The sequence below is a fragment of the Parastagonospora nodorum genome (assembly GCF_000146915.1).
Source record: "Parastagonospora nodorum SN15 chromosome Unknown scaffold_12, whole genome shotgun sequence".
Classification (NCBI taxonomy): Eukaryota; Fungi; Ascomycota; class Dothideomycetes; order Pleosporales; family Phaeosphaeriaceae; genus Parastagonospora; species Parastagonospora nodorum.
Genome location: NW_001884560.1, coordinates 218,911 through 244,724, shown reverse-complemented (window position 1 = coordinate 244,724; position 25,814 = coordinate 218,911). Strand labels below are relative to the sequence as shown.

At 51.7% G+C, this 25,814-nt stretch overlaps 18 protein-coding genes across 18 annotated transcripts; 10 read left to right on the top strand and 8 right to left on the bottom strand.

Annotated features, from left to right (window-relative positions):
• Positions 1-109: 109 nt before the first annotated feature.
• Positions 110-1,077, top strand: SNOG_07992 (hypothetical protein; the record flags this gene model as incomplete). Its single annotated transcript, XM_001798268.1, has 2 exons — positions 110-839; positions 1,013-1,077. The coding sequence occupies 2 exons, from the start codon at positions 110-112 to the stop codon at positions 1,075-1,077; spliced, it is 795 nt and encodes a 264-aa protein (XP_001798320.1).
• A 1,644-nt stretch (positions 1,078-2,721) lies between these two features.
• SNOG_07991 (hypothetical protein) lies at positions 2,722-4,388 on the bottom strand (the record flags this gene model as incomplete). Its single annotated transcript, XM_001798267.1, has 6 exons — positions 4,301-4,388; positions 4,131-4,211; positions 3,997-4,069; positions 3,848-3,947; positions 2,906-3,791; positions 2,722-2,856 (listed from the first exon to the last, which is right to left on the bottom strand). Exons 1-6 carry the CDS (start codon positions 4,349-4,351, stop codon positions 2,722-2,724), a joined length of 1,326 nt encoding a protein of 441 aa, XP_001798319.1. The 5' UTR covers positions 4,352-4,388.
• Positions 4,389-4,567: 179 nt separating this feature from the next.
• On the top strand, positions 4,568-5,356 carry SNOG_20093 (hypothetical protein; the record flags this gene model as incomplete). The annotated part of the gene is made up of 2 exons (XM_001798266.1): positions 4,568-4,749; positions 4,798-5,356. The coding sequence occupies 2 exons, from the start codon at positions 4,568-4,570 to the stop codon at positions 5,354-5,356; spliced, it is 741 nt and encodes a 246-aa protein (XP_001798318.1).
• A 52-nt stretch (positions 5,357-5,408) lies between these two features.
• Positions 5,409-6,702, bottom strand: SNOG_07990 (hypothetical protein; the record flags this gene model as incomplete). The annotated part of the gene is made up of 2 exons (XM_001798265.1): positions 5,409-6,506; positions 6,556-6,702. 2 exons carry the CDS (start codon positions 6,700-6,702, stop codon positions 5,409-5,411), a joined length of 1,245 nt encoding a protein of 414 aa, XP_001798317.1.
• Positions 6,703-6,982: 280 nt separating this feature from the next.
• SNOG_07989 (hypothetical protein) lies at positions 6,983-8,000 on the bottom strand. Its single transcript, XM_001798264.1, has 6 exons — positions 7,883-8,000; positions 7,803-7,823; positions 7,664-7,728; positions 7,538-7,609; positions 7,389-7,487; positions 6,983-7,332 (listed from the first exon to the last, which is right to left on the bottom strand). Exons 1-6 carry the CDS (start codon positions 7,884-7,886, stop codon positions 7,219-7,221), a joined length of 375 nt encoding a protein of 124 aa, XP_001798316.1. The 5' UTR covers positions 7,887-8,000; the 3' UTR covers positions 6,983-7,218.
• On the top strand, positions 7,572-8,437 carry SNOG_07988 (hypothetical protein; the record flags this gene model as incomplete). The annotated part of the gene is made up of 4 exons (XM_001798263.1): positions 7,572-7,623; positions 7,734-7,834; positions 8,212-8,286; positions 8,384-8,437. The coding sequence occupies 4 exons, from the start codon at positions 7,572-7,574 to the stop codon at positions 8,435-8,437; spliced, it is 282 nt and encodes a 93-aa protein (XP_001798315.1).
• A 79-nt stretch (positions 8,438-8,516) lies between these two features.
• Positions 8,517-9,723, bottom strand: SNOG_07987 (hypothetical protein; the record flags this gene model as incomplete). The annotated part of the gene is made up of 3 exons (XM_001798262.1): positions 9,355-9,723; positions 8,990-9,307; positions 8,517-8,942 (listed from the first exon to the last, which is right to left on the bottom strand). The coding sequence occupies exons 1-3, from the start codon at positions 9,643-9,645 to the stop codon at positions 8,517-8,519; spliced, it is 1,035 nt and encodes a 344-aa protein (XP_001798314.1). The 5' UTR covers positions 9,646-9,723.
• Positions 9,724-10,887: 1,164 nt separating this feature from the next.
• On the top strand, positions 10,888-12,090 carry SNOG_07986 (hypothetical protein). Its single transcript, XM_001798261.1, has one exon. The coding sequence runs from the start codon at positions 11,295-11,297 to the stop codon at positions 11,880-11,882; it is 588 nt and encodes a 195-aa protein (XP_001798313.1). The 5' UTR covers positions 10,888-11,294; the 3' UTR covers positions 11,883-12,090.
• A 431-nt stretch (positions 12,091-12,521) lies between these two features.
• Positions 12,522-14,432, top strand: SNOG_07985 (hypothetical protein; the record flags this gene model as incomplete). Its single annotated transcript, XM_001798259.1, has 4 exons — positions 12,522-12,832; positions 12,908-13,048; positions 13,143-13,741; positions 14,017-14,432. 4 exons carry the CDS (start codon positions 12,522-12,524, stop codon positions 14,430-14,432), a joined length of 1,467 nt encoding a protein of 488 aa, XP_001798311.1.
• SNOG_20092 (hypothetical protein) lies at positions 14,013-14,372 on the bottom strand (the record flags this gene model as incomplete). Its single annotated transcript, XM_001798260.1, has 1 exon — positions 14,013-14,372. One exon carries the CDS (start codon positions 14,370-14,372, stop codon positions 14,013-14,015), a length of 360 nt encoding a protein of 119 aa, XP_001798312.1.
• A 398-nt stretch (positions 14,433-14,830) lies between the features above and the next one.
• SNOG_07984 (hypothetical protein) lies at positions 14,831-15,580 on the top strand (the record flags this gene model as incomplete). Its single annotated transcript, XM_001798258.1, has 2 exons — positions 14,831-14,900; positions 14,967-15,580. The coding sequence occupies 2 exons, from the start codon at positions 14,831-14,833 to the stop codon at positions 15,578-15,580; spliced, it is 684 nt and encodes a 227-aa protein (XP_001798310.1).
• An 842-nt stretch (positions 15,581-16,422) lies between these two features.
• SNOG_07983 (hypothetical protein) lies at positions 16,423-17,530 on the top strand (the record flags this gene model as incomplete). The annotated part of the gene is made up of 3 exons (XM_001798257.1): positions 16,423-16,591; positions 16,645-16,725; positions 16,776-17,530. 3 exons carry the CDS (start codon positions 16,423-16,425, stop codon positions 17,528-17,530), a joined length of 1,005 nt encoding a protein of 334 aa, XP_001798309.1.
• Positions 17,531-18,360: 830 nt separating this feature from the next.
• On the top strand, positions 18,361-19,452 carry SNOG_07982 (hypothetical protein; the record flags this gene model as incomplete). The annotated part of the gene is made up of 3 exons (XM_001798256.1): positions 18,361-18,529; positions 18,707-18,981; positions 19,018-19,452. The coding sequence occupies 3 exons, from the start codon at positions 18,361-18,363 to the stop codon at positions 19,450-19,452; spliced, it is 879 nt and encodes a 292-aa protein (XP_001798308.1).
• On the bottom strand, positions 19,234-19,857 carry SNOG_07981 (hypothetical protein; the record flags this gene model as incomplete). The annotated part of the gene is made up of 2 exons (XM_001798255.1): positions 19,234-19,495; positions 19,808-19,857. The coding sequence occupies 2 exons, from the start codon at positions 19,855-19,857 to the stop codon at positions 19,234-19,236; spliced, it is 312 nt and encodes a 103-aa protein (XP_001798307.1).
• Positions 19,858-19,966: 109 nt separating this feature from the next.
• SNOG_07980 (hypothetical protein) lies at positions 19,967-21,016 on the top strand (the record flags this gene model as incomplete). Its single annotated transcript, XM_001798254.1, has 2 exons — positions 19,967-20,132; positions 20,286-21,016. The coding sequence occupies 2 exons, from the start codon at positions 19,967-19,969 to the stop codon at positions 21,014-21,016; spliced, it is 897 nt and encodes a 298-aa protein (XP_001798306.1).
• Positions 21,017-21,651: 635 nt separating this feature from the next.
• Positions 21,652-22,218, bottom strand: SNOG_07979 (hypothetical protein; the record flags this gene model as incomplete). The annotated part of the gene is made up of 1 exon (XM_001798253.1): positions 21,652-22,218. The coding sequence occupies one exon, from the start codon at positions 22,216-22,218 to the stop codon at positions 21,652-21,654; it is 567 nt and encodes a 188-aa protein (XP_001798305.1).
• Positions 22,219-22,497: 279 nt separating this feature from the next.
• SNOG_07978 (hypothetical protein) lies at positions 22,498-23,553 on the top strand (the record flags this gene model as incomplete). Its single annotated transcript, XM_001798252.1, has 2 exons — positions 22,498-22,729; positions 22,817-23,553. 2 exons carry the CDS (start codon positions 22,498-22,500, stop codon positions 23,551-23,553), a joined length of 969 nt encoding a protein of 322 aa, XP_001798304.1.
• Positions 23,554-23,628: 75 nt separating this feature from the next.
• SNOG_07977 (hypothetical protein) lies at positions 23,629-25,386 on the bottom strand (the record flags this gene model as incomplete). The annotated part of the gene is made up of 1 exon (XM_001798251.1): positions 23,629-25,386. The coding sequence occupies one exon, from the start codon at positions 25,384-25,386 to the stop codon at positions 23,629-23,631; it is 1,758 nt and encodes a 585-aa protein (XP_001798303.1).
• Positions 25,387-25,814: the final 428 nt, after the last annotated feature.

Here is a 25,814-nt window from a genome sequence, read left to right as displayed (position 1 = left end):
TACATATTGCAGCCTACCATGAGGTATTCAAATCTCTGTATTCAAATCTATCGGTGCTGTCTATACCCACAAGACCCATCTATCAGCTAAATCGGATCTCCCCTCCTACATGGCGAGCAAAACCCCAAACACTGACGATGTCGTCGTCTGGCTAGAAACTAAAAACGTTGAGCGGAGAGCTACATACGTCGATGGCCCGTTTGTAACCACAGAAGATAGTCTCTCTCATCTCCGCGACGCACTTGTCATGCGCGGCTTTAGTAGAGCCAATTTCCACCAATTCAAACAAGCACTCCTGGATACCAATCAGTCATTACTCAGAGTCACAATCAACGAAGTTACATGTGTATTGGAGATCAACAAGGTCATTGCTGAAGTCATACGAGCGACCATAACGGGGTCCCCAATTGATCTTTTCACCGTCCGATGCCCGTTTCTGCCTAAAGATATGTCTGTGGACGAAGTCCATGAAGCTACTCATTCTATCACCATCAGTGGCGGCGAACGTTTCAATCTTGGATTCGCGATATGGACGTTCTTAACGCTTGACGAGGCTGTCGAGCATATGAATGAACTGCTTCAAAAAGGGTTTGAGAAGGAAGAATACCATCAAGCATGGAATGATGGTTACCCACGCGGTACGGGACAAAAACGAGTAGTGCCAATCAGAGAGGATCTTGGAGTACTCACTGGGATAGTAGCGTCGACTTATACTGGTGTGGGGATGAAGCTTTGGAAGATGGCAACGGTGACTAGAATACCGGTACAGAAGGGGAAGGGACAGGATGATTATGACTTACGCTCGGAGGAGCTTTCTGGTCCTTTACTATTGAAGTGGCGTGAGTTTTCCAGGTAATGTAGAGCTAAGCGCCAGGAGGTCTTTGCAAAAGCATGTAGTATAATTTTCAGTCAGGCAGTATCTCACCAAGCAGTTTCATTCTTAATTTGAGATGAGAGTGTGGTGAATAAGTCGTAAAGTGAATATTATGAAAATTAAGAATACTACTATAAGGAATCACGGACTACATGCGATACGCCTCAGCGCTACCTCCTTCCGCCTCCACATCAGCAATATGAAACAGCAGCATCATGTCTAAGTTCTTATGAAAGATGGTGATCTTGTCAACAATCTTGTGCCCAAACCTTGACAGCACTCGCATATGTTCAAGATGACTTGATCCGAGGTTCCTACGCCCGGGTATTATGTATAAATACCTCCTGTTCCTGCCGACATTTATCTTTACCAAAACAAAAGCTCTTCTCTCACAAATGGACACCATGGGAGTGACATGTTGCTCTGACCGCCGGACCAAAAATCAATTCCTTGTGCTACATGTCTTTTCTATTCCAAAATTTCACGCATCAAGCTTGATGGCTCGGAGTGGGTCCAATTCTTCCGCAAATGCTACCTAAGTTGCGTCTCAAAAATTTCATCTTGCAACGATCCATGTTTCTGTCGCCCCTCCTCGCGACTCAAAATCACCAGCGGTTACCAGGGATGTCGTCCTGCGCTCCCATCTCGTGGGCTCGACGAGAGTAAATATCCCTCTCACCCCCGACTCCTCTCCCGCACAAAAATCACACTCGTGTCTTTCCACCAAAAGGATCTAAACTAAAAAAGTCATATTTGCGCCCTCGCGCTTCCAAAAACCACGAACACAAAAGACTTATGTTTTTCCCTCCTCGAAAGTCTTAGAAGACAACACGACCAAGCGCATCAAAAACCAAAGATGCAATGGATAGATTTCCTATGGAAGCACTCCAAAAAAAAATTCACAAGTACCCGATGGCATTCTCTCCTTCTGGCGGGATTCTACCAAAACAAAAGGCCAAACATAGTGCTATGCTTGTTCCGCGCCTCTCCCACGCTTCTCCTGGATCGAGATACATAAGCTCCTCAAACATTTCTCTTTCTTCCTCTTCCTCTCCTACATTCACACACTCTCTTTCCAGAAAATCTAAAAACAAATCGCGACCAAACTGATGGCTGTGCCCTCCCGCTTTCCAAACCCTCAATGAAGCGAGGGATGTCTGTCTTCTCCTAGAAATTCCAAACAGTTCTACTTGATACTTCTAAAAAGAGACAACCAATGCGCACACATGTGCGAGAGCGTGTGCCACAATCATTCGGATGTTCCATACATGACTGCCGTTCTCCAAGTCCAGACACCAAAAAGTACATTGGCGAACTGTCATGTTTCGTCTGTACTTGTTTCAGCATTAGGCGCAGGAGGCGCAAATAGACGCTGTTCATGGCGGGTACTGACCCTCCTGTACACTTACACAGCTCTCCTGTGCGTTCACAAAAAAAAAGAAGGCAACAGCAAAGACATACATTGTGCTTCGGCATCTTGTCCGCTGATGAAGACGCAAAATGCGGATGCTCATGTTCTGGTCATGATCAAGGCAGTGAGGATGGCGATGGTGTTGATAGTGATGATCATAATCATGATCATCTCCACCAAATCAGTGACAATGAAGCCCAACATGAAAGTCCTACAACGATAAGTCGAAAAAACCACGCCAAATTGCCATACAACCACATCATCCACACAACATCAATGAAGGTAGCAGCAAAATCATGATTCTTTGCACTAAATACATGTCATTTCGCCCAACCAATTCATTGCACGCTCACTCAGTGTGCACAATGCTATACAAGCACACCATCTATAGGCCTTGGGAGCCTGTTAGCGCGCTCGGCGTTCTTCAGACGAAAGTTTAAATACCAAGAGTAAATTCGACACCAACGTCAATGTCACGGGCCATCTTGACGACCTTGGAGAACTGCACAGACTTCTCGGCGGCGGCTTGTAGGTCGTCGATGGAGAAGATCTTGAGGCCGGAGTCGTTGAGCTGTGATGTGTTAGTGTTGTAGCATTCCGTAATTTTAATGTGAACGTACCAGCTTGTGTGCCGCCTCCATGTTGGTTCCCTGCAATCTCGCAATGACGGGGGTCTTCAGGTTCATCTGCTGGACGACCTGGATCAGACCCTGAGCGATGGCATCACACCTGACGATACCACCGAAGATGTTGACAAAGATGGCGGTAACCTTGGGGTCGGATGTGATGAGGTCGAAAGCCTGGCGAATAGCCTCGGGTGTGGCACCGCCTCCAACGTCCAAGAAGTTAGCGGGAGAACCACCGTTCAGCTTGATAATGTCCATGGTGGCCATGGCAAGACCGGCACCGTTGACGAGGCAGCCAATGTCTCCGTCAAGCTTGATGAAGTTGAGCCCGACCTTAGCGGCCTTGACCTCATCGGGGTCCTCCTGGGTGAAATCCCTCCACTCAAAGACCTCCTTCTGACGGAAGTCGGCGTTGTCGTCGAATCCGAGCTTGGCGTCCATGGCGAGAACCTGGTGGTCGGTGGTCTCGGACAGAGGGTTGATCTCGATCTGGGTTGCATCCCTCTCCATGAAGACCTTGTACAGCTTCTGGATGGTGTCCTTGGCATCCTCGATGCACTGCTCTGAGAAGCCGAGCTCGGTAGCGATGGTGCGGGCGATCTCGTCGGTAACACCAACGTGGATGTTGATGGGGGTGGTGATGATAGCCTCGGGGTTCTCCTTGGCGACAGTCTCGATATCCATGCCACCTTGCGACGATGCGACAATGACGGGGCCTTGCGATCCACGGTCCATGAGGATGGCGAGGTAAAATTCACGGCGCGCAAACTTGCGCTCGACGATGAAGACGGCGTTGCAGAGACGGCCAGCGGCTCCGGTTTGCTTGGTGATCAGCTTGTGGCCGATCATCTGGTCTGCGAGGATGGCGGCCTCGCGGGGACTGCATGCTATGGTCAGATATCGGGCATGGTGTAGTCGGTATGGTTGGTAGCATACGAGTAGACGACTCTGACACCGCCCTTGAAGCCGTTGTCAAAGGTACCCTTTCCACGACCTCCAGCGAGAACCTGGGCCTTGATAACGGCATCGTCACCGCCTGCGCGCATTAGCTTCGAGATGCCGTATAGCTCCTCAGATTGGCATACCGATGCTCTTAGCGACCTGCTCAGCCTCTGCGGCGTTGGTCGCAACACCACCCTTGGGCACGCCAATGCCGTACTGGACCCTGGTCAGCCTTTTGTGTTCCCGTGTCCATATCCTACACCGCGGGAGTGCGTACCGATTCGAGCAGCGCGGCGGACCTGTATTCGTGGATCGACAGACATCTCCGTTGCTGGACTGCAGAGCGCTTCACTGTGTTCTGCCGCGAGGTGTCAGCATTCCCTCCCAATTGCGATACACCCTGCGTAAGAGGCTTTTTGAACTTGGCGGAGTTGCGGTGGGACATACGGCAGCGCGGAGGGCGTTGGCCAGCGGCCGGGCGCGGGCGAGGTTGTACATGATGTCTGATCTGGCAGACACACGACGGGTATACGGAGAGGGGAGAGAGGTGACGTTGGAGCTGGGGCAGGAGCTGCTGCTGTTGCTGCTTCACGAGGTTGTTGCGGACGGCTCTAGCGCGCCTGCCGAGAATTTACCGGGTCTCGAAAATGTCGCGGCCGGGAACATTCAATGTCCACCCCAGTCTGCTTGACTGAACATCAAAAGTCGCGCAAAATGTCCAAGAGAGACAATGAGGGCGACGTGCTCGCAAATAGACTCAGCCTGGGGCTTGCGAAGAACCAGAAGCTGCTAGCATCATGGATGGGCACACAGCCAGATGCACAACCAACAAATGACATCGTTAAAACTGAAGAAGAAGATCATGAGCTGAAGCAAGATTTCTTTGGCCACGACCGGTATGTCTGACATGTCGAGAACGTTCGTCATTCACTAAAACTACACAGGCTTGGCGTTGGCGGCGTATTACCCAACGAGATCGCAGATGGAAGCTTTACTAGGCGAACCATCACATCAAATGACAAACTTCTGGAGCAACTGATTGGAAAGAAGAAAGCAAAAGCTCACATAGCTGCAAAGCTTCAAGCTGAGAGATCTGGTGCCCAGCCACAGTCTAGGCCTGGCAAAAGAGAGGTTGCCAAAAAGGAGGAGAGCGATGATGAAGAGGAGGGACGAGCGGCCACGTTCAAGTCGAAAAGGAGGAAAGTTGCAAAGACCAATCCTGTTCCTGCATCAGACGACGAGGGCGATCTGGAGCAAGACGCCTTGAAAGAAGCAGCACAAGACAAGCCCATCCAAGGCGAAGTGCAACCGCAACCAACAGAAGAACTACTGCCTACCAAGAAGTTCTACGACGACGTCGAACTGGAACCTGTTGTCAAGAAGAAAAAGGCAATCCCAAGCAGAGGCAAAGCAAAACCAACCAGCTATCTCGACGAACTGCTAGCCGAGCGTTCGAAAAAGAAGCAAAACAAGAACAAGAACAAAACTACCACGGAGGTATGACCTCGGTGGCGGATGATAATAGCGTTTTGAGCATTTCAATATGATACCCATTCTACTCCCTCACAATCAAACTCGCCATCCCCATGCCCGTCCCAATACACTTCGACAAAACACCCACCTGCTCGCCCCTCCTGCCCAACTCACTCAACAACGTCGCCAGCATCCTCCCACTCGTCGCGCCCAACGGGTGTCCCAACGCAATAGCACCACCATTAGGATTGACATGGTCCATCCTATCCTCGAGACCCAGCTTGCGCACGCAATACAACGCCTGCGACGCAAACGCCTCATTGATCTCCCACACATTTACATCCTTCGTTGCCAGGCCCGTGTAGTCGAGTAACTTGGGGATAGCGACGGCGGGCCCAACGCCCATCTCGTCGGGCTGGCAGCCGGTGACTTGTGTGCCCGCCCACTTTCCGATGATTTCCTTCTCGAGGCCGAGCGCGATGGCAGTGCTGCGGCGCATCATGAGAGCCGCGCTGGCGCCGTCGGAGACTTGACTGCTGTTTCCCGCTGTTGACGCGCCGTCTTGGCTGAAAGCTGGCTTCATGGTAGCAAGCTTCTCGATGGTGGTGGTTGGCCGGATGCCGTCGTCCTCCTCGACTGTGATGGTCTTGACGTCTTCTGGCGTTTCGGGCTCGATGCGGCGTGTGGTTACGGGCACGATTTCGTTTGCGAAGAGGCCGGTTTGACGCGCTTTGGCGGCGAGGTGGTGTGAGCGTGCGGCGAATGCGTCTTGGTCTTCTCGCGAGACGCCGTATCGTGAGGCTACGTTCTCGGATGTGACGCCCATGTTCATTATGCAGTCCCGAGCTTGCTTCACTGGGCTGTCTTTCAAGTCTTGCCAGAGCTCTGTGGGGATGGCGCGGCTGCCGTAGTTGCGAGTCATGCTCTCCATTCCACCGCCGATACCAATGTCTATTTGTCCAACAGCAATGGCATTTGCAATGTTGGTTACGGCGTTCAATCCTGAGGCGCAGGCCCGGTTCGTGGTGCTGAAGGATGTGGTGGTCGGAATGCCGACGTGGTTCGCCGCCATGCGGCCAGCTTTTGAGCCTCCAAGCTCAGCGAGGACAGTGCCGATGCATACGTCGTCTATCTTTGCAGGGTCGAGGTTGGGAAACTTGTTGATGGTGGCTTTGAGGACCTAGACAGCTGTTAGATGAGAACCAATTGGACAATTCTAATAAACATACTGCAGCAAGCAATTCATGGTCGTATGCATCTCTTAAGCCACCCTTCTTCGCTCGTGTGACAGGTGTGCGAAGGGCGGAGAGGAACACGACATCGCGAGGGTTCTTCTGAAGGATGTTCTTGAGGCCTTTTTGCGCGAAACCTGCCATTATCAAGTGTGAAGTGTGAATGCAGCGCTAAATGAGGAAGAGATGAATATTACAGATGTGGCACACGCGGATATGAGAGGTTCAACAGCACAAGAGGCTGGAGAAGTTCTCCATAGCTGCCGCACGTTTCCATGGCTGTTGCAAGCTAGAGCTCCCGATGCTGGAGTTCGGCAAGTGAGCGCGGGGCGCGAGCTCGGCTAAGCTCTCTTCCCCAGACAGCATAGCGGAAAAAGCACGGAAAAGCCTCGGAAATGTAACGGGCTTTTGTGCCGGGAAGACTGGGGGAGAGGCTGAAACGATGCTCAGTCTCGAAATACATTCAGTCAATCTAACATGAGTAGCACTACGTCCAAAAGAGACACCCGGCACAGCGAAGGCGCGCACCAACCTTCCCAGAACAGATCCTGAGCCATGTTCTTACATTCCCTCCTGCTGCCGTGTTTTCGCCGCCTGCCGCCAAATGCTCCAAAATCTCAAAGAAACGTGTCAGGGGTGCCGTGACGATCGTGTCATGATTTACGCGGCGGGGTAGACGAGGCGGAAGACGTCGTTGAAGACAAACCACTGCTCAGCATCCTTCCTGAGGTGGAAGACCTGGGTGAAGGACATGGGCTTGTCAGAACCCTCGACCTGATGTTGTGTTAGGATACAGGATATGGGCACCTTTACAGTCAGCAAAAACCTACCAAAAGTGCGCCGGTGACCAGAACAACGATGCCGTTCTCATCCACGGGCTGGCAGTCGACAGTGTCGGTACGGTGCTGTATCTGCTGGAATGGGAGGTTCTTCTCAAGTGAGTACTCATTCGGACTCCGCGTCGGCGCATGAATCTTACCTGGAGCTTCTCTACGATAGCCGGGGCTCCCATGATGCCCTGGGCCTCGAATGTGAGCATGGACTGGTCGCGCTGCAACACTCATGGTAAGTCTGTGTTCCTTTGTTGTGGTGTTCCAGCACGTACGTAGAGCGCCGCAAGCTCGGCACGGTTCCTGTCGAAGGTCGCATAGTAGTACTCGACGAACTGCTCTAAGGCGCATGTCAGTCTCGACCGAGGCGTGAATCAGCCGCTCAGGGACTCGGCGGCGAGGCTGGCGACGTACTGCCAATTGCATCAAAGTCGGCTGTCCGTATGGTTAGTCGCGTTGCGCAAACATGGAGGGGTAGCTGCAGTAAAGCGTACCCATCTTGAAAATGGAGTCTGATAAAGCTGGGGTTGTCGGGCGTGTGTGTTCTCGTGTAGCGCGCGATGGCCAGTTGGTGAGTCAATCTGTGGTATTGGTATTTCCTTCGAGGGAGTCTGGCGGGATGCATTCGACGGGCTGCCTTGGTGGGGCAGCTGCGCCATCGGCGGTGGCCCGACATTTTGCCGGGCAGCCTACTAAATCTTCTTCGCGTGCTAAACCTGCGTTTCTTCACTCTCCAACGCGCAGTCAACACGTCGCATCCAATCTGATGCCTATTGTCGTGGCAGCTTGACACGCGCACGCCACCTACTGCAATAGATTACAGGTAAGCATTCACTACATCCTCCTTTCGCTCTATGATGATTACACTTCAAACGATAACTTCCGAGACTACACGTCGGTGAAGTCCAAAAAATTTCAAGCTCAACAGGCTGATCGCGCTCATCTTTTTCTATGCATCGCACTGCTGTTTATGTATACATGCTGACGATGAAAAGGTCTACAGGTCTGATGCGGAGCCTACATCATCGCCGGTCAACGTCGACTCCTAGATAGACTACATGCGCCACACAATATATCCATGCCCCATACACACGCTTCTCTCGCCTTGTGATGTTTGAATCTCGCGCTCTACAAGCCCTTCTTCTGGAACGACTTGACTGTGTCGACGATCGACTGTTCAAACGTCTTGTACTTGAGACCCAGTATATCGATCGACCGCTTGTTGTTGTACTTGTACAATCCCTTCTCGGGCGTGCCTTCGGGGTAGTCTCCGCCGGGCGTTGAGTCGCTTGGCAAGTCCTTGAACTCTGGGAAGTTTTTCTTGATGATCTGGCACATTTCCTTGTTCGAGAAGTAGCCGGCAGTTACAAAGAAGCGCTTGTTGGCAGCGTCAGGCTTCTCGAAAGCTGCAACATGCGCCTCTGCCACATCGCGTACGTCCACCCATAGGTGTACTCCGCTGGCAGGTATCTCGTCCTTGAATTTGCCTTGTGCTGCGTATAGGATGCGCTGGTTCGAGGTGTTCATGTTGTCGAGGCTGTCAAGGGCGTGGACCTGATCATGTTAGACGATGCACAGAATTATAGTCGTGATGAACGTACAATAGGACCAAAGACCATGGGAGGGTTGATGGTGGCAAGGGTGAAGTTTGGCTTCTCCTTCTCGACAAAATCCCACGCAGCCTTCTCAGCAAAGGTCTTGCTGGCTCGGTAGCCCATCATCGGATTCTCGGTCGCCTCTTCTGGAGTGATGGGGTTCCAATCCGCCTCTGAGTACTCGTGGCCTGGCCAGAAGCCCTTGTCTCCATTGACGATGGATGCGAAAGACGAAGTGATGACAACATGCTTGACAGACGGCGCGCTCTTCTTGATGGACTTTAGAACTCCAGTGGTTCCGATGATGGCGGGGTCTAGCAGGTCCTGCTGCTGTGAGTCACGTCTTGTGGTGTACAGACTTCGAAGCTTACCTTCTTGACATCCGTGACGTTGAAATGGAACGGGCTCGCAGTGTGCAAAACAGCTTCGAAAGGTGGGTCAGACACTACCGCCTTCTCAAATGCGTCTGGCTGAGCGATGTCTGGCACAATAGCGAAGCCTAGCTGGCCTTTTTCGACATATTTCTGGTAGGACGCCTTGATCTTGTCTGCCTTCTCCTGTGTTCGGACAGTGGTGACAACCGAGTGGCCGTGTTCGAGGAGAATGTCCAAAGTGTGAGCCGCAATGAAGCCGCTTCCTCCGGTGAGAAGTACTCGAGTCATCGTTATGGTAATATTTAGGTTTCTATAGGACGTCTTCGAATGGGCTTGATGTGAGAAGTCGGTTATGTCGAGTTATCCACGCCCATGAGCTGGCGAAACCAATAAGTATTTGTAGACCCTCATAATCCACCTAGCGCGGGGTAGCTCTTCCCCGAGCTTCGGCATTGCGTCTTTTTTGCCGCAGATAAGTCCCATCGAGTAACCTCGATTACAAAATGCTCCTTGTGGCAGGGCGTTATGTCCGTTTTCCGTTACGTCCCGCAATCCAGACTTCGACCATGACATCATCATCATCATTAATGGTGCATTTCCGGAGCTTGCTGCTTCTGGAACTTTGCTCTTCCTGTCCGTGGATCTATTTGCGTATGAGTATTCTGGAACAGCTGTTGATCTACTGCATCGGGAGTCTTCTTATTCTTGCTGAATGGGTTGTGCAGCTCTAGGAAAATGCCACAGCAGAGCCATAGCTTCATGGTAAACACGCGATTACAGTTGTTGCTGCGCTGTTGCGGAATGAGGGTCCGTGGCTAGAGCGATACTATTCGAAGATCTCTCCTGTCTCAGGCTATTCCAGATATCCAGATGTGTAGGTGAATGCTCGCGAGATGCTGTCAGATTCATCGCGTGTCTGAGGCTGACCCTGCCGCAGCATCGATGACGCTAGTCAGGATCCCTCTTTCTTCGCTCGAGGCCCCACCATAGCTCAAGCTGCAGCCCACTTCGCCCCCTCCGCCACCTTCTTGGTCTTCCAATCCCATCAGACTTCGGACTCTTTGCCATCGTTTACCCGAGACCAGATCCAAATATGGAAAAACCCCAGGGGTCATCAAAGGGTCTCTCGACGTCCAATTCAGGTGTAATTGCGGGGCTCGAATCGGAATGAGGGGCAGCTTTCTCTACTGTGTGGGCGTCTGTTTCGTCTCACTATCTTCCTTCACACTATCTTGAGATACATTGAATATGTCGACTGCAAAGAGAAGCCCACCATTCCGCGCTGAGCATGTTGGCTCCCTGTTGCGACCACAAGAGCTTGTCCAAAAGCGCTACGATGTCGCCTCAGGAAAAGCTACGCAGGAGGATCTCGAACCATTAGAGGACAAGACTGTTGCAGAGGTCGTCAAGATGCAGCAGGGCTGCGGTCTGAAGGTCATCTCGAGTGGAGAGTACACAAGGTAAAACTACGCGAGTTAGCACATGCACGACTGGTCGAGCTAATACAAGCTAGGCACATGTTCTGGGGAACATTCTTCGAGACCCTCCACGGAATGAAAGAGCTTCAACTTGGCGTGCTTAAGGGCTATGACAAGGATATCTTCCGAGCATATGCTCCGGATGTCAAGTCGTTCATGGAGGCCAAGGAAGTACCCAATCATGTTACCGTGTGTGTCGACAAGATCCGCCACCCAGGCGTTTCTAGCAACCAGCGCGAAGTAGATCTGATGAAGAGCCTGCTTCCAGAGAGCGAGTGGAAGAACATCAAGATTACCATCATCTCGCCATCATGGTATCACTTCCGCTACATGAACGGGAGGAGCTTTCCCAAGGAGGTGTACGCAAACGATGAGGAGTATTTCGAGGACTGGTCGCAAAGGCTTACCAGGAGGAGCTGAAGATTCTGCACTCTCTGGGCATTAGGAACATCCAGATCGATGACCCGAACCTGGCATACTTCTGCTCGCAAGACATGTTGGAGGGTTGGTCCGCCGACAAGACGAACGACAAGGACCGCCGACGAGATGTTCGACTCGTACGTCAAGTTCTACAACAAGTGCTTCGAGCGCCCCGCAGACATGCACCTTGGTATCCATCTCTGCCGTGGCAACTACGTTGGAAGCCGTCACTTCTCGGAGGGCGCGTACGACAACATCGCGAAGAAGCTGTTCCAGGACCTGAACGTCGACACATACTACCTCGAGTATGACACACCCCGCGCTGGTGGTTTCGAGCCTCTCGAACACTTGCCAAAGAACAAGAATGTCGTTCTTGGTGTGATTACATCGAAGTTCCCCAAGCTCGAGGACAAGGATGAGATGATTGCACGTGTAAACCAGGCTGCCGATTGGATCGCGAAGGGCACCGGCCAGTCGCGCGAGGACGCGATCAAGCAGTGTTGCGTCAGCCCACAGTGCGGTTTCGCATCGCATGCCGAGGGTAACGACCTTGGATACGAGGACATGAGGAAGAAGCTACAGCTGGTGAGGAGTATCGCGGACGCGGTGTGGCCAGGTGAGCCATAGATTTGCAAGGGATTGCGGAGTTTCAGGGCGAGAGATATGTGCGAGATCACGGTTGATTCAACCTATTGGAGCATCGGGAGGCGCTGAGATGATAAAAATGCCTATTCAACACGGCGTTTGTACAGAGGAGGCGGCTGTATAAGATAACGAGCCTTGTTCTCGAAAAGTGCTTCAAGGCTACGAAGCCAAATAAACGAAATACAGGAGCTTTAGGGAGTCTTTCAGCATTCAAATGATCATTATTCAGTCATACTCAAGTCATCGACAGCCTGAAGTGCGCTGTGAGTTTTGACGGCGACTTACTATTCTCCAGGCACAGGTCAATCTCACCTGTGAGCAGACCTTTGCTCTCGCAGAACACTTCCGGTCATTTTCTGCATCAACCTCGTGGTTGTAGACTCTATGTTGATTGACTTGTCTATGAACTGAGAGCGTAGAGTTAAACTTGTGGATCCCATGAGACGTCGTGCGAGACTGTAGAGATGCTGCGAAGTCAGCCTGTCATGAGAAGGCTAAGCCGTCTTCCAGTGTTCGGTGGAACGTCGGTTCGGCAGAACATCGGCTTGGAAGTATAAGTACTCTTCCAATCGTACATACCATCGAACAGGTATGAATGCTAGCTGCGCCTTGAAACTCATCATGAAGGCTATATCGAACGCCGGGAAGTCTCTTGCAATTTCTTCCTACATACACGACTCGAAATCGCGGTTTGATGCGTGTTTCGCGGAGTTCTTTGCATCGGTGCACTTAGTTTTGACGTTCCGAGGCTTGGCGCGCACCCCACCCGATTCCAAGGTTATGGCCGTTCCCCGTGCCTCCGCCGCGCACTCTATCAACGTTGTTGGAGGACTGCTCACGTGCCATTATGTTCAGCCTTGCCCCGAAAGTGATCTCAACACCAGTCATCCAGACGCAACATTGTTGTCGGACACATACATCTTATCTTTTGGGTGAGTTATTTGTAGAGATTCTTTGGCCCTAAAGCTCGAATTCGACCCGATTGCTTCCAGGCTAACACTCTGTAGCGACAATGATGTGCCTTGGTCCATCACTAACAATGGACCATCACGACAACATGACGGAGATGTTGAATGTGATTTGATTAGGAACACTGGGCATCGTAATGATTTTCTTGTCGACGAGTCCGCTTTCACTTCAAGTTTGAGGTACGTCACAGCACGACGAGCTTGACGGATCATGATCTTGAACAACGCGTCTGCTTGCTGAGCATCGTCTCCCATATTTGCTGACTTAGTATAGTTCGGGTTCTTCCTCGACAGTACATCACACCGCAACTACATATGATCATGGAACAACCAACTTTGCTGCTTTCGACTGGGTTGGGGGTTTCTCTGAGCAGCCTGGAAGCTATGAAGCAATGCTTCCGCCCGACTGTGCCGATTCCATATATAACTTACCACTCTCTATGGTTGACGGTTCCAGCTGCTCCGACCACTGGCACACCAATTTGCAAGTGGACGTGGTTGGAGCGCCTCACGGAGCTTTCGCGCGTGACACTGTCGAGCCATATCTCCTACAATGCCAAGACGGATTGAGCATAGAAGATGATGAGCTCGACACAACCCGCACCCTGGACATTTCCAGTCACAATTCGTTGCCGGAATTGCTCTCGTCTGCGGCCGTAAATGTCAGGCCACAGGGGCTAGGGAAACGTTCTCTCACACGAAAGGGAGAACACCGGCAGTGCAACACATCTGTTTTTCGAGAATGGCTTCATATTAATGGTTTAAGATCATACCCTAGTCCGGACCAAATTGCAGAGCTTGCGGCGATTGCCGGAGTCACTGTGAAGCAGGCACGAAATGCCCTTAGTAATTTCAGATCCCGCATGCAGCAGAGTGAGTTGCCTTTGGAGCCCGGCACCTTTCTAATGTAGTAACGTCATGCGTAGAGCTTGGAGAAAATGAGTTAAGGCAATGTCACACTACAATAACTCCGAAACGCAAAGGTAGAAGACGACACGTTTCGAGGTTCGACAAATCGCATCAGACAGTTATACCTTCACCATCCCATGCCTCTAGCAGAAGTGGGCTTGACGCAACCAGGGCATATCATTGCACTGCGTGCCCGAAATCATTCGAGACCGCGTATAGCTAGAAAAGACATGAACTAGCTGTGCATGGCTACGACGATACTGAATGGGTATGTATGCTCCTCGGTCCTGTTACTCCAGAAGGAGAATGCGTGTTCTGTCGCGATCCTGTCGAGGACATGACTCACTTCGACATGCACAACCTTCACGACTGTCTCGAAAGCAACATGCACGAACGGAGCTTCGCCCGCAAAGATCTCCTTAAGCAGCACATACAACAGAAACATTTTACAGACACGGAAGAGTCGCTCTCGAAAGCCTTTCAAGTTCCTCAAGCGTGGGAACAAGAGGTGGATGCTATCAACATCAATAGCGAGGCGCTTTGGTGTGGCTTTTGCACATATATGTGCGATTCCGTTGCGGATCGTATGGAACATGTTGCTGATCATTTTCGGAATGGCTACGATATGGATGGGTGGGCTTATCTAACCATGTGACCCCACACATTCAGACTATGCTGGCCGTGGTGCAGGAAGCTTAGGATTTTGGAATTTCTTTGTTTATTACTTTCAGGGTGGCTTTCTTAGAGCCCACAGGGAATTCTTATCATAATTCACGACATATGGAGACTTCACGGTAATAGAATTATATCATCAACTGGGCCTTTACAAACCCCTCAACCTGGCGTGCTATGATTGAAGTAGTATCATTACATAAGTTTTCAACCATGCAGTCTATCCGGTTGGAGGACCCGGAAATGTTGGGGTTGTTGGTGACGTCGGTGAGGCTTTGTAATAATGCTGTGCCGCACGGCGTGGTCATGACAGTAAGCACTACAACATGTCGGCCAGCTGCAGCAACCCATCCCTAACGATATCCTCTCCGTCATCTTAATATGCGCATCCTCGTTATTGGTGCTTCTGGGCGCGTCGGGAAGCTGGTTGTCCAAGATGCGCTTGCACGAGGTACGTGACGCGGCTCCCTCACTGCCTAAGACCTTGGGTGGTTTGGCACGAATTGATGATACGCAGGACACGACGTGACAGCGCTGGTGCGGGATGAGGCTTTTCTTGAATCCATTACTACCTCGGCCGCCAACAGTGCTCTTACCGTAGTTCAGGGTCAGCCTCAGAACCAAGGCGATGTCGAAAAGGCTTTTACCGTATCTGGAGATGCACCCAGCACCGTCGTTGTCACCCTAAATAGCGCACGCGCCAGCGACAATCCCTTTGCAAAACAGACATCACCACCGACGCTTATGCACGATGCCCATATTAACATCCTCACGGCCATGAAAGCGCACCGTACCCACAAGATTGTAACACTGCAAGCACACGGCGTCGGTGACTCGTTTCCAACACTCTTCATGGCAGTGAAGATGCTCGTGCGCTACTCCAATATGGGCATCGGATACAAAGACCATGAGGAGGTGGAGAAGCTCATCAAGCAGAGCGGTAAAACATTCGTCCTTGTCCGCCCTGCTCGCTTCGTTCCCGGCAAGGCTGCTCCTGTTCACGTATATGAAAATCAAGGCGAGGGCATTGGCTCATTTAATACTACTACCCGGGAGAGCGTGGCAAGCTTCCTCTTGGATGCTGTAGAGAAGGATGAATGGGACGGTATGACACCTGTCATCAGTAACTAGTTTATTTTGACATGTTATGCTGTTGGATAGTTATATCTTGCTTCCAGGGCTTTTTTGTCTTTTCCTACCTATCTGCGCCGTTGACCAGTCTCATCCACGCTCTTCATCGGATGCTACCCTTTTTTGTATGCACACAATAACTCATATCTACAGTTTACGACGTTTTAAACCTCTCAATATCAGTAAGGACCCATATAAAGACTGCACGTAGGGTCATAGCAGAAAGTGGATGAAGAAAACTTGATGGTTGCAGTGAGAAAAATGGACTGCAGACGATGTTTATGGTTATGTATATCCGAGGTGGAGATCTGACACAAGGACTCGATGAACTATATGGGATATAAGTTGCTCAATCTATGGTATTCCTGCTTGAGAAGGATATGACAGTCTTCACGTATCGCTTGGAAACTGATCGTTTGTGTAGGCATCGTCCAATCCAGCTGTAACTCAGTCAATGTGAGGTAAATTCCAGAACGTATTAGAGACAATGTAGACGACAAGCTTTTGTAAATGAAACGGTTACTACATCTCCTAGGGCGTTACGTCGAGAAAGACTATGAACATTTAGTCGATGCTTACGTAGGTGAGTGTTTGCGGAAGGCCGTACACTTTCCTAAAGCATAGTTAATCAGAATACGACATGTTTAGCTCTTAACTAAAGCCTTCTGATGGGTGTCTGGATCAAGGTGAAGCGCAATACACCGCTCTGCTGAAGAGGATCGGCGCTAGGACACGCGCATGGCAAACGGAGAGAACGCGCTAAGAAGCTTCATATCCTGCGGCTCGGAGCTCATCACCCTCTACTGTCTCGTCACCACATCCGCAGATACTCGTGTTTCGCGATGACTGCCACGGATCCCGCCTGTGACGGCACGTTCGATATCCTGGACAACTTGCCCGACAAGATCCGACCAAAATATGTCGACAAGCTGACCAGGGATCAAATGGCCCAAGTCATTCTGTCGGTTTGGCGAGAGAGAGATGCTGCAAAGGCCGACGCCGAGAAGCAGTGTATGTTAAGAAGGTGGTGGAAATTAGGTCTTGAAGGCACTGACATCTAGTAGTGACCTCCAAGCTTCGCCCCGTGTCTGATGCTTCTGCTTCGTGCAAGTCACAGGCGCCCATACTACGCAGTGGAGCAAATTGTAAGCATCTTTCCTTTCGGGCGGACAACAAAGTGGAAATTGACATCCAGTAGCAAGTGCCATCGACACATCCGCTAAGGGAACGAAGCACACTCGCGTTGAGAAGCGACCCATGGCGACTGAGACATCGCTCGCTCTAAGTCGAAAGGTTGCTAAAAAGATAAGCACAAGCGCAAATGGAGAGCACGATCTCTGCGACCTTCCCCGATCCAAAGACAAGACTGATGAGGCCTCCCGCAAGAACACCAGAGCAGAGACAGAGGATCCAGAAACATTTTCGACGAAGGTAGAAGAGACAGCGATCAGGCCAGAAAAGGACTTTACGCCACCCATCGCAGATGAGAACCAGACGCGACATCTACCACTCATGCTCAGCCTGAAGAAGGAAGATGAGAGCACAGATTACAAGAACATCCAGGAACTCCCATCCACTGTGCTCTCAGAGCTGAGGATGCGCTTCGCCGATAGAAGCACCGGCAACAAGTCCAGGGTCATAGCCTACAACAGACTCTTGGGTAGCCTTGCCAAATACTCAGAAAGACAATTCTGTGTCTGTGATCAAATCTTCAAAAACCTGAAGGCTACACGAAAGGGAATACCTATACTATCTCAGACTTTTGTGAAAGGTGGTAGACTAGGTGTGAGCGCAGACGACAAGTGCATTGACGAAAGGATGCCTTGTGTACATCTTGTTCGTAAGCAGAAGGCGGGTGAGGATGAGTATATCCTTGTCATTGTGCCTCTACCAGAGCAGTTACGAGGCAACGCCAAATGGACAGATCTAAAATTCTGGGTGGTGGAGTAGTCATGACGTCGACGCAGGGACGGGAGAATACGCTGGAAGCCAAGATTGGGGAACGAGCAGAGATTGATGAAGTTGAAGACCATTAGAGTATCATATCGAAGCATACAGTGCTGCATGATGTATTGGCACGAAACAATAAACGACTTGAGGTCCTCAAAATATGTCCCTGATAATACACTTAGATCAGAATGTACATACATTATTCATTGTTTTCCCATACTCAACGTCTTTGGGGCCGATTAGGGATTACAGTATCACTTATACCTCATGCGAAACCAGAGAGGGACTTCGTGCTATTCAAATGCGTGGGGGGCCAAGGCCAGAGGGAATTATGCTCAAATATATGCTCTTCTTTACTAGACTAGATGTGCCTGTGGGTCAGCATCGCAACAATCTGCCTGAGTTCAGCAAATCCCACGAAGGGACATGGGGCTCCCTGTGTACCTTCGCAGTCCATTATTTGACCCAAAGCAAACCAGATGCACGGTGGTGATATACAGGACAGTTTGTTGTAGTTTATGTTGGATGCCGAAAGGTTTAGCCAACCACACCAAGGCTGTTTGTTCTTTTATCTATATATTGCTTACAGCAAACACGTTCAGATATAGCAATGCAAAAGTGTTGCGAAAGCTATACGGAACTCTGATATAGACCTAGTCCAAGGTGAAGCGCAACACACCGCTCACACACCGCTCGCTGTCAACATGATCGGTGCTAGTGCATGTTGTTGGCAAACGGGAGCACGCAGTGCATCAAAACAAACCTCACGACTCCCATCTGACGCCGCTTTCCACCCCCGCCGCTTCACACATAAAGTACGAAGCCTCGCAATGGATACTTGCGACCCTGGCATTATTGGTACGCTCGAGACCTTGGCCGACTTGCGCGAAGATGGGCGCCGTCGATTCGTCAAGCGCCGCACAAAGGAGGAGCTGGAGGATATCTTTGTGGCTCTCTTTCAAGAACAGGATATGGAGAAAGTCAAAGAAGAGGGCCGAGGTAATTGTGTTGGTCTGCATTGTAATATAGCGATACTAATTATTAGAAGCTTCAGTTCATGGACCAGCTCCAATTCAGACACCTATCGTCAAACCCGACGAACTGATGGCGGACGCCGATGACGAAGGTGGCTAAGACTGCTGTTGCAAACGAGCTCTGTATCCTAATATAATGCAGATCTCCCAACGTCTAAGAAGTCTGTCTGGGATCAGATTGATTCGTTTGAGGACTCGGACGATGATTGCTGTACCCCAACGCATACCGCAACCATGCAGGGACGCAAGCTACGCAACTCCGCCGCGACGAAGAATGGAGCTGCAAGCTCTTCTCCATTCCGATCTGTACAGAAGGAAGTAGCGTACAAACACATCATGGGCAGGCAACCCTCGACACTCCCGATGAGAATCGCAAAAAAGGACACCAAGAGGCCCGACCAAAACAAAGATGCCAAGGTCCCACCGCCTTCACCAGAGCATTGCAACAACTAGTTGTCCGTCGTGCTCCACGTCCCCGGTAACTATAACGATGTACACTTTCCCGGAATCGATCAGCTGCCGGTCATTGTCCACTCGGAGCTCAAGCGCCGCCTCGACAAACATCTCATTGGGTCAGCATACAAGACGTACGCGTTCGACCGTCTGTCTAAAAACCCGAGCTTCTACGAGGACAGGCCATTGTGTATCTACGAGCAAGTCAGGTGTGGTCTAAGGAACAAGGAATTCGGAAAACCAGTGAAGCTCCAGGCCTTTACACAAGGAGGAAGGCTGGGTCTGCGAGCCGACGACAAATGTATTGAAGAAGGCATTCCTTGCGCGCATATCAAAAAGCTGGATGGTGAGTATGTCTTTTGCATCGTCCCGCTCCCGAAGGATGCGCAAAAGAGTGTGAATTGGAAGGAGCTTGGCTTCTGGGTTGTGGAGTAGGGAACGTGCTGATCTGAGGAATGACAGTTGCTGTGCGAGATTACTAGCAGCGACGTAATGGCTCAGCATCAGTCATCTGGTGTATTGGCGGTAGGATGGTGCTACATGGATGGATCAGCGGAGGTTGAGATAAAGACGCAAGATCTCTGCAAACAGCTTGCGTAGGACAGCGAGGCAACTAAAAACATGCCACCATTGACCTTTGTTCAAGTTTTTGGTATCTGAATACGCACTAGAGTATGTGGTCTGTACCGTCGCTAGGATGACAGCGTTCCCCGACGCTGCTCGATGTACCAATTTCGCGAGAGGTGTGCCCTTTCGCAGGTCCTGCTCACGTCACAAAGCAGTCTTGTACTAGTCGGAGGAATTGGGTGGGAGCTCCTTCCCTCTTGTGCTCGGGGCCATGTTGTTCCGTCCGTCGTTTGTCAATACGCTTTTTCTCTCACTTCTTCCTACCCGACCTCACTTCCGCCACGCACACCACCAGCGGACAAAGCTGGAACACTGCGCAAGCATGACCACCAAAGCAGACCCCCATGCATTGCTGCAAGACTTACAGCAGCTCTCCGAAGAGGGCCGCGATCGAATGCTGATGCTGCTGCCACGTGAAGCAATCGCCGAGGCTTTCAAGGTAGCTCTTCAATTCAATGACAGCAGCGGAGGAGACGGAAGTGGTACTTGTGAGTAAAGATTTTACCTCTAATTCTGCGCTCACGGCTAATGCAATGATGGGAAAGCGCAAACAGCTGAGCGAAATACTACAACGGAACAACGCGGCCGCGAGATAGCCCTCGCGCCTTTGAACGAAAGGAAAAGACCAGTATCTCTTGCAGCGATGATTCCCGAGAAGAGGATGCAGCAAGAGCGACGCCCACCTGTCCGTTACGACTCGCCACTACAGAGCCGCGACCCTATAGCATCCGACGCTACTATCAAGGAAGAGGCGGAAGTCATTACCATTGACGACTACGACACTGTTGAGGAAGATGCAGTCGTCAGCGAAGGCAGTCCCAGACCCGTCCAGTTCAACCTTTCAGGCACAAACAACACTGCCGAGCCCTCCGTTGCACCACGTTCACCCTACAGAACCAGGGCCCACGGACGCCGAGACGAGCCCACCAATGGCCGAGCAAACGAAGAGCTAATTGATCTGCCGATCCTTCTCAGTATTCTGGGACTCCATGGTAAGGTAACAATGAAGGCTATCGATCACCTGCCTCCAGAGGTCCAAGGCGAGCTCGAACGACGGTTCAAACGGATGTGGTCGCTCAACGAACACAGGCAGAAGGGATACAGCCGAATCGCCAGCGAGCCAGAAAAATTCCTTGAGACGCCGTTGTGCATCCGCGACATCTGCACAAAAGGCAAGCCCACGTCTCGGCAGAGCGAGGTCTTCCGCACGCAAGATAACGTCAGTGCAGACGATAGATGCGTAAAAGCCAAAGAGCCTTGCATGCACTTGATAGTGCAAACTTATGCTCCTACGTTGCGCATGGTTCCATTGCCAGAGGTGGAGCGCTACCAGAGGACTTGGACAGACTTGGAGTTCTGGGTTCGACCTTAGGCTACGATACGTCGAGAGATCGGGCAGCTGAGTGTCGTGGATCAGCAGAGGTTTGGGAAAACATATCAAATCGTATATGTATGTATGAGGGTACAGAATGGGTGGCAGTACGAAAGAGGTCGAGGCGACTCTTGTGCTACATGACCGGATATCATAAGGGGCAACTGTGTCGGATGGGCCATGCTAAGAGTCCCAAAAGTTGGAGATTCCGATATGACAGGATGTAGAATGTGAAGAAATATATTGACTCACTTTACTACGATAGCGATGAAGGATATATGCTACCATGTAGCCTCATTAATTATTGCAGAGATGGTGATCACCGTCTACCACGAAGGGGCTACAATGTTCAAGGTTCTTTTCTGACCCAGAGCGATATGATTGCGGACCATATCGAACAATCACAATCGAATCGCGTGTATCGTGAGAATATGCGCTTCGCTGCAATGTGCCATGCCCAGTCATCGACCTGTCGCTGCACGAGTTTCCTCGTAATGGTCCTAGTGATTCTTGTAGGAGACCCTGGCGGTCCCATGACGCACCTTTGAGGCGGGTGCTGTGTGTACACCGCCCTAGCATGGCACTGGACAGTAACTTTCTTACAAAGCCTTCTGTTTGTAATATCCTCGAGCTCTTCACACAGCAACCCACTCGCCGCTCCATATCCCATCAGTCTTACATCCCGGACAACTCGCATGATCGCATCCCGTCGGCTTAGTGAAGTCGTATTCTTCCCACGTGACCACTTCTTCCTCGTCCCGATCTGCCATGGCCGTATCCTCTGCTTCCTTCTTGCCCTCTACACTCTTCTCCACCGCCACCTCAGCCACGACAATCTCCCCCTCGCTCTTCGGCACAACCACCTCTTCCTTCTTCTCCCCCACCACCACCCCAACCTTCTTAAACCCCTTCCCCGCTGCGCCGCCCGACCCAATCTTCGTGAACCGACCCCCAGCACCCATCTTCCTCCCCGCCTCCTCGACATTGATACTCCGCATGTCCAGGCCCTGCTTGGGCTTCTGGCTCTCCGGGTCGGCGTTGGAGGCCGTCAGCTTCTTCATGTCGGCCAGGCGCTGGCGGTGGTTGTGGTCGTAGGAGCGCAGGTGGTTTTCATAGTCGACTTGGCGCGGGTAGCCCTTGTCGCAGATTGTGCAGTTGAAGAGGCGGACGGCGGCGGGGAGGGGGTTGTTGCGGGGGGGCATTTTGGGCGGTGGTTTTAGTTTCTATATATGTGGAAATCGGGGTGTAATGGGTTATTGTTTGCGCTTTGGTCGGTCGGTAGAGACAGTAAGAGTTGGCGCCGCTGTATTACATGTAGAGTTTGTAGTCGTGAAGTGGAGTCGTGAAGTCGCGACCGCGATACCTTCCAATAACTTTACCCACGCCTCGGCCCAGCACAGACCTCGATCCACACCGCGAATCAACGTCCCTCCATTCCGCCTTACCACAACTTTCCCCAGCCCAACTCCTTCACACACACCATGTCCTCGCTCCAGGACGCCGACGTCCCGCCAATAGAAGATGCCGAGGCCGGCGTCATGGGCCTGACGCAAGTCGACCCCTCGCCTGTCGAAGAAACACCCATCGAGTACCGCGAAAAGAGCTACTTCCCCGACCAAACGCAGGGCGAGAGTTGGGGGCCCGGCGCAAGTGGCGTGAAGAGGACGGGGACGCTGGGGCTGAAATTGGGGGATCATGGGGTGGTTTGGTGGTGTACGTTTGCCATGCACATGCATACCATTTTTACATTCCTGTCGAGTAGTAAAGATGTGCGGGTGGCGTAACGATATGTGCGAACAGTAACACGAACACAACGCTACTCGTCCTACGCCTTCACGGTCTTCACTTCCTTCCACATCGCAAACGTCTCCCTCATCCCGCTACTCACCCGCTCAGTGTCCGAATCAAACCGCTACCTGCTCCTCACACGCCCGTACTACCAGTCCTTCCTCACCGAGCCGCTGCATGGTTGGAATCCCTCTCGTCGCACACGTCACGTCGGGAATCGCACTGCGCCTGTATCGCCGCCGCCAAGCCTTGCTGCGCTACGGCGCCTGAGACGAAGACGGACCGCAGGACGATTCCCTGGGCCTGCGCTGAGCGGCACGAGTGCGTTGGGCTATGCGCTCGTCCCGCTGGCGAGCTTTCATGTGTGGACGACGAGGTTGCTGCCGCGGTATGCGCATGGCGATTCAAGTTTGATCAACCTGTCGTACATATCACACGGATTCGCCAAACACCCCATCATCTCCTTCTCGGGATTCACAGCGCTCGTCGGCATCGGCGCATGGCATTTCGTCTGGGGCGCGGCGAAGTGGCTGGGTTTCGCGCCGTCACAAATCTCGGCGCACGAGAGTCAGAAGTCGCTGGTTAGGAAGCGGAGGTGGTATGGCATCAACGCCATCTCCGCCGTCGTCGCGGGGCTGTGGTTAGCAGGCAGTCTCGGGATCGTGGGACGCGATGGCCACGTGATTGGGTGGATTGGAAAAGAGTACGATGACTTGTACAGCTACATCCCCTTTCTCAGCACGAGCTGAGGGCAGGTGACGATTGATGATGATATTGCATAATCGGGTTTTGGCATTGTAGGATACCCCCCCTCCCCCTTGGAGCTAGTAGTTGATGTATATCCGGCCTTCGAGCGGTTGTAGCATATATGGCGCTGCTTTTGGGTATGAGCTTGCGAGCAGCTTCAGACCGTCTGTGTCGGGCAGAGGCTGCGCTTCGGTCGTAAAGTTCAGCGCGACGACGGCTGTCTTGTCCTCGTACCGCTTCCTGTAGACGAACGTCTTCTCGTCATCCACATCGACCAGCTCGAATGTACCATACACAAACACATCCTTGTGCTCTTTCCTCAGCTTCAACAAGCGCCTGTAGAAACCCAGAACACTATCTTCATCCCCCTCCTGCGCAGCAGCATTGATCTCTCGATAGTCATCATGCACCCTCATCCACGGCCTCCCCTCCGAAAACCCCGCATTCCCACTCCCATCCCACTGAAACGGGAGTCTCGCATGATCTCTCGCCATGAGCCGCAACCCCCGCCCAATCCTCTCCCTCCTCGTCGGATCCGTCCCATCCTGCGCCAACCTCACCGCCTCAGCCCAGTAATTCCTCGCCTCGACGTCTTTATACTCGTCCATATCCCAATAGCTCGGGGCATTAATCATACCAATCTCCTGTCCCTGATACAAAAACAGCGTCCCAGTCTGTCCCACCAGCCACAGAGCCAGCATCTTCGCGCTCTTCTCGCGCCACTGCGGCGCGTCGTTGGCGAAGCGCGACACGCTGCGGCCGTTGTCGTGGTTCTCGTTGAAGACAGTGGTCCACGCGTCTGTGCCTTCGATGAAGCATTGCCACTTCTCCACGATGCGCTTCATTTCCGGTAACTTCCACGGCGCGAAGTCGTATTTGTCGTTGCAGCCGGGCGGTCCCTGGCCGAGATGTGTGATGTCGAATTGGAATACCATGTCTAGCTCGCGCTGCATGGCGCTGACGTATGGGATGACGGATTCTGTTTCGGGGCAGAGGGATAGCTCGCCGACGGTCACGAGTTGTTGGCCGTCGTATGTGCGGTAATGGGAGAGAACGTCGCGGTTCATTTCTTTGATGAATTCGTGTATGCGTGGGCCGCTGCACCACATTTGTGCTGCAGGCTGGATGATGCTTGTTGGGTCTGTGACTGGGGCATCTCTGAACGGCAGTACCTTCGAGTACTTGTTCACTGTGTCCACACGAAAGCCGTCTATGCCCTTGTCCAGCCAGAAGCGCATCGCTGAGTCGTAAATCGCGCGGCGACAGTCTTCATTCTCCCAATTGAGATCCGGCTGAGTTTTGTCGTAGAGATGCAGGTAGTACTCTTGTGTCTGCTCGTCCCATGTCCAAGTGCCGCCCGCAAAGTATGATCGGTAGTTCGTTGGCGGCATGCGGTTGCCTTCTTTATCGTATCGCGCCGGCCGCCAAAAATACCAGTCTCTTTTTGGGTTGTTCTTCGAGCTTCTGCTTTCCTTGAACCATGCGTGTTGGTCGCTGGTGTGATTGACCACCAGATCAAGGATGATCTTCATATCGCTCTCGTGACACGCCTGGATCAGTTCTTCGACATCCTTCACAGTCCCGTATGGCGCATATACTTTCTCGTAATCTGAGATATCGTAGCCCATATCGACCTGCGGCGAGTCAAACATAGGCGATAACCACAGCACGTCCACTCCAAGAGAAGCAATGTACTTGATCTTTTGCAGTATACCGGGTATATCGCCCCAGCCATCAGAGTTGCTGTCTTTGAACGATGCAGGATAGACTTGATAGAAAGTTGCTTCTTTCCACCATACGCGCCTATGCTGCAGCGAGTTTGCATGTGGAGACATGTTGCTTGTGGTCAGGTAGTTTCAGTGTTGTATGAAATCGATGAGTGGAAAATACAAGCTCAATAAGAACTCTCAGACGACGTGCGAGTGATGCTGCTGAGCCTTTGTGCATTACCCCAAAGTCATTTGCTCCCGTTGGACCTGGTATTTGATAATGCTGCCGAAGCTGATGTGATATGCTCAGACATATACCTTCATGGGGAAGAAAGAGACCAGAAGAGAACGAAATAGGAAGAAATGGGAGAACGTGTCCTGCGGCGAGCGTCGAGAAAGCCGTTCACCCATGTTCGTCCGCCAGCAGCACGAACATCTCGCGGCACAGCCAATTGGTTAACCTAAAGCACTCCACTGATGGGTAGTTGATACGGGTGAGGTGGTGCAGCAATCTGATTCGTGAGAGCCCCACCTGTAAGCTCGCCGTCTTGCTT

What these genes read in the sequence shown, in the direction of transcription:
- SNOG_07989 (XM_001798264.1), bottom strand. An exon ending in CGACTTTGATGCAATTGGCA is followed by an intron (nt 7,729 to 7,802) that starts GTACGTCGCCAG and finishes CATGCGCCTTAG; the next exon opens with AGCAGTTCGTCGAGTACTAC. An exon ending in CTATCGTAGAGAAGCTCCAG is followed by an intron (nt 7,488 to 7,537) that starts GTAAGATTCATG and finishes TCACTTGAGAAG; the next exon opens with AACCTCCCATTCCAGCAGAT.
- SNOG_07986 (XM_001798261.1), top strand. Translation starts at nt 11,295, where the DNA reads ATGACCCGAACCTGGCATACTTCTGCTCGCAAGACATGTTGGAGGGTT.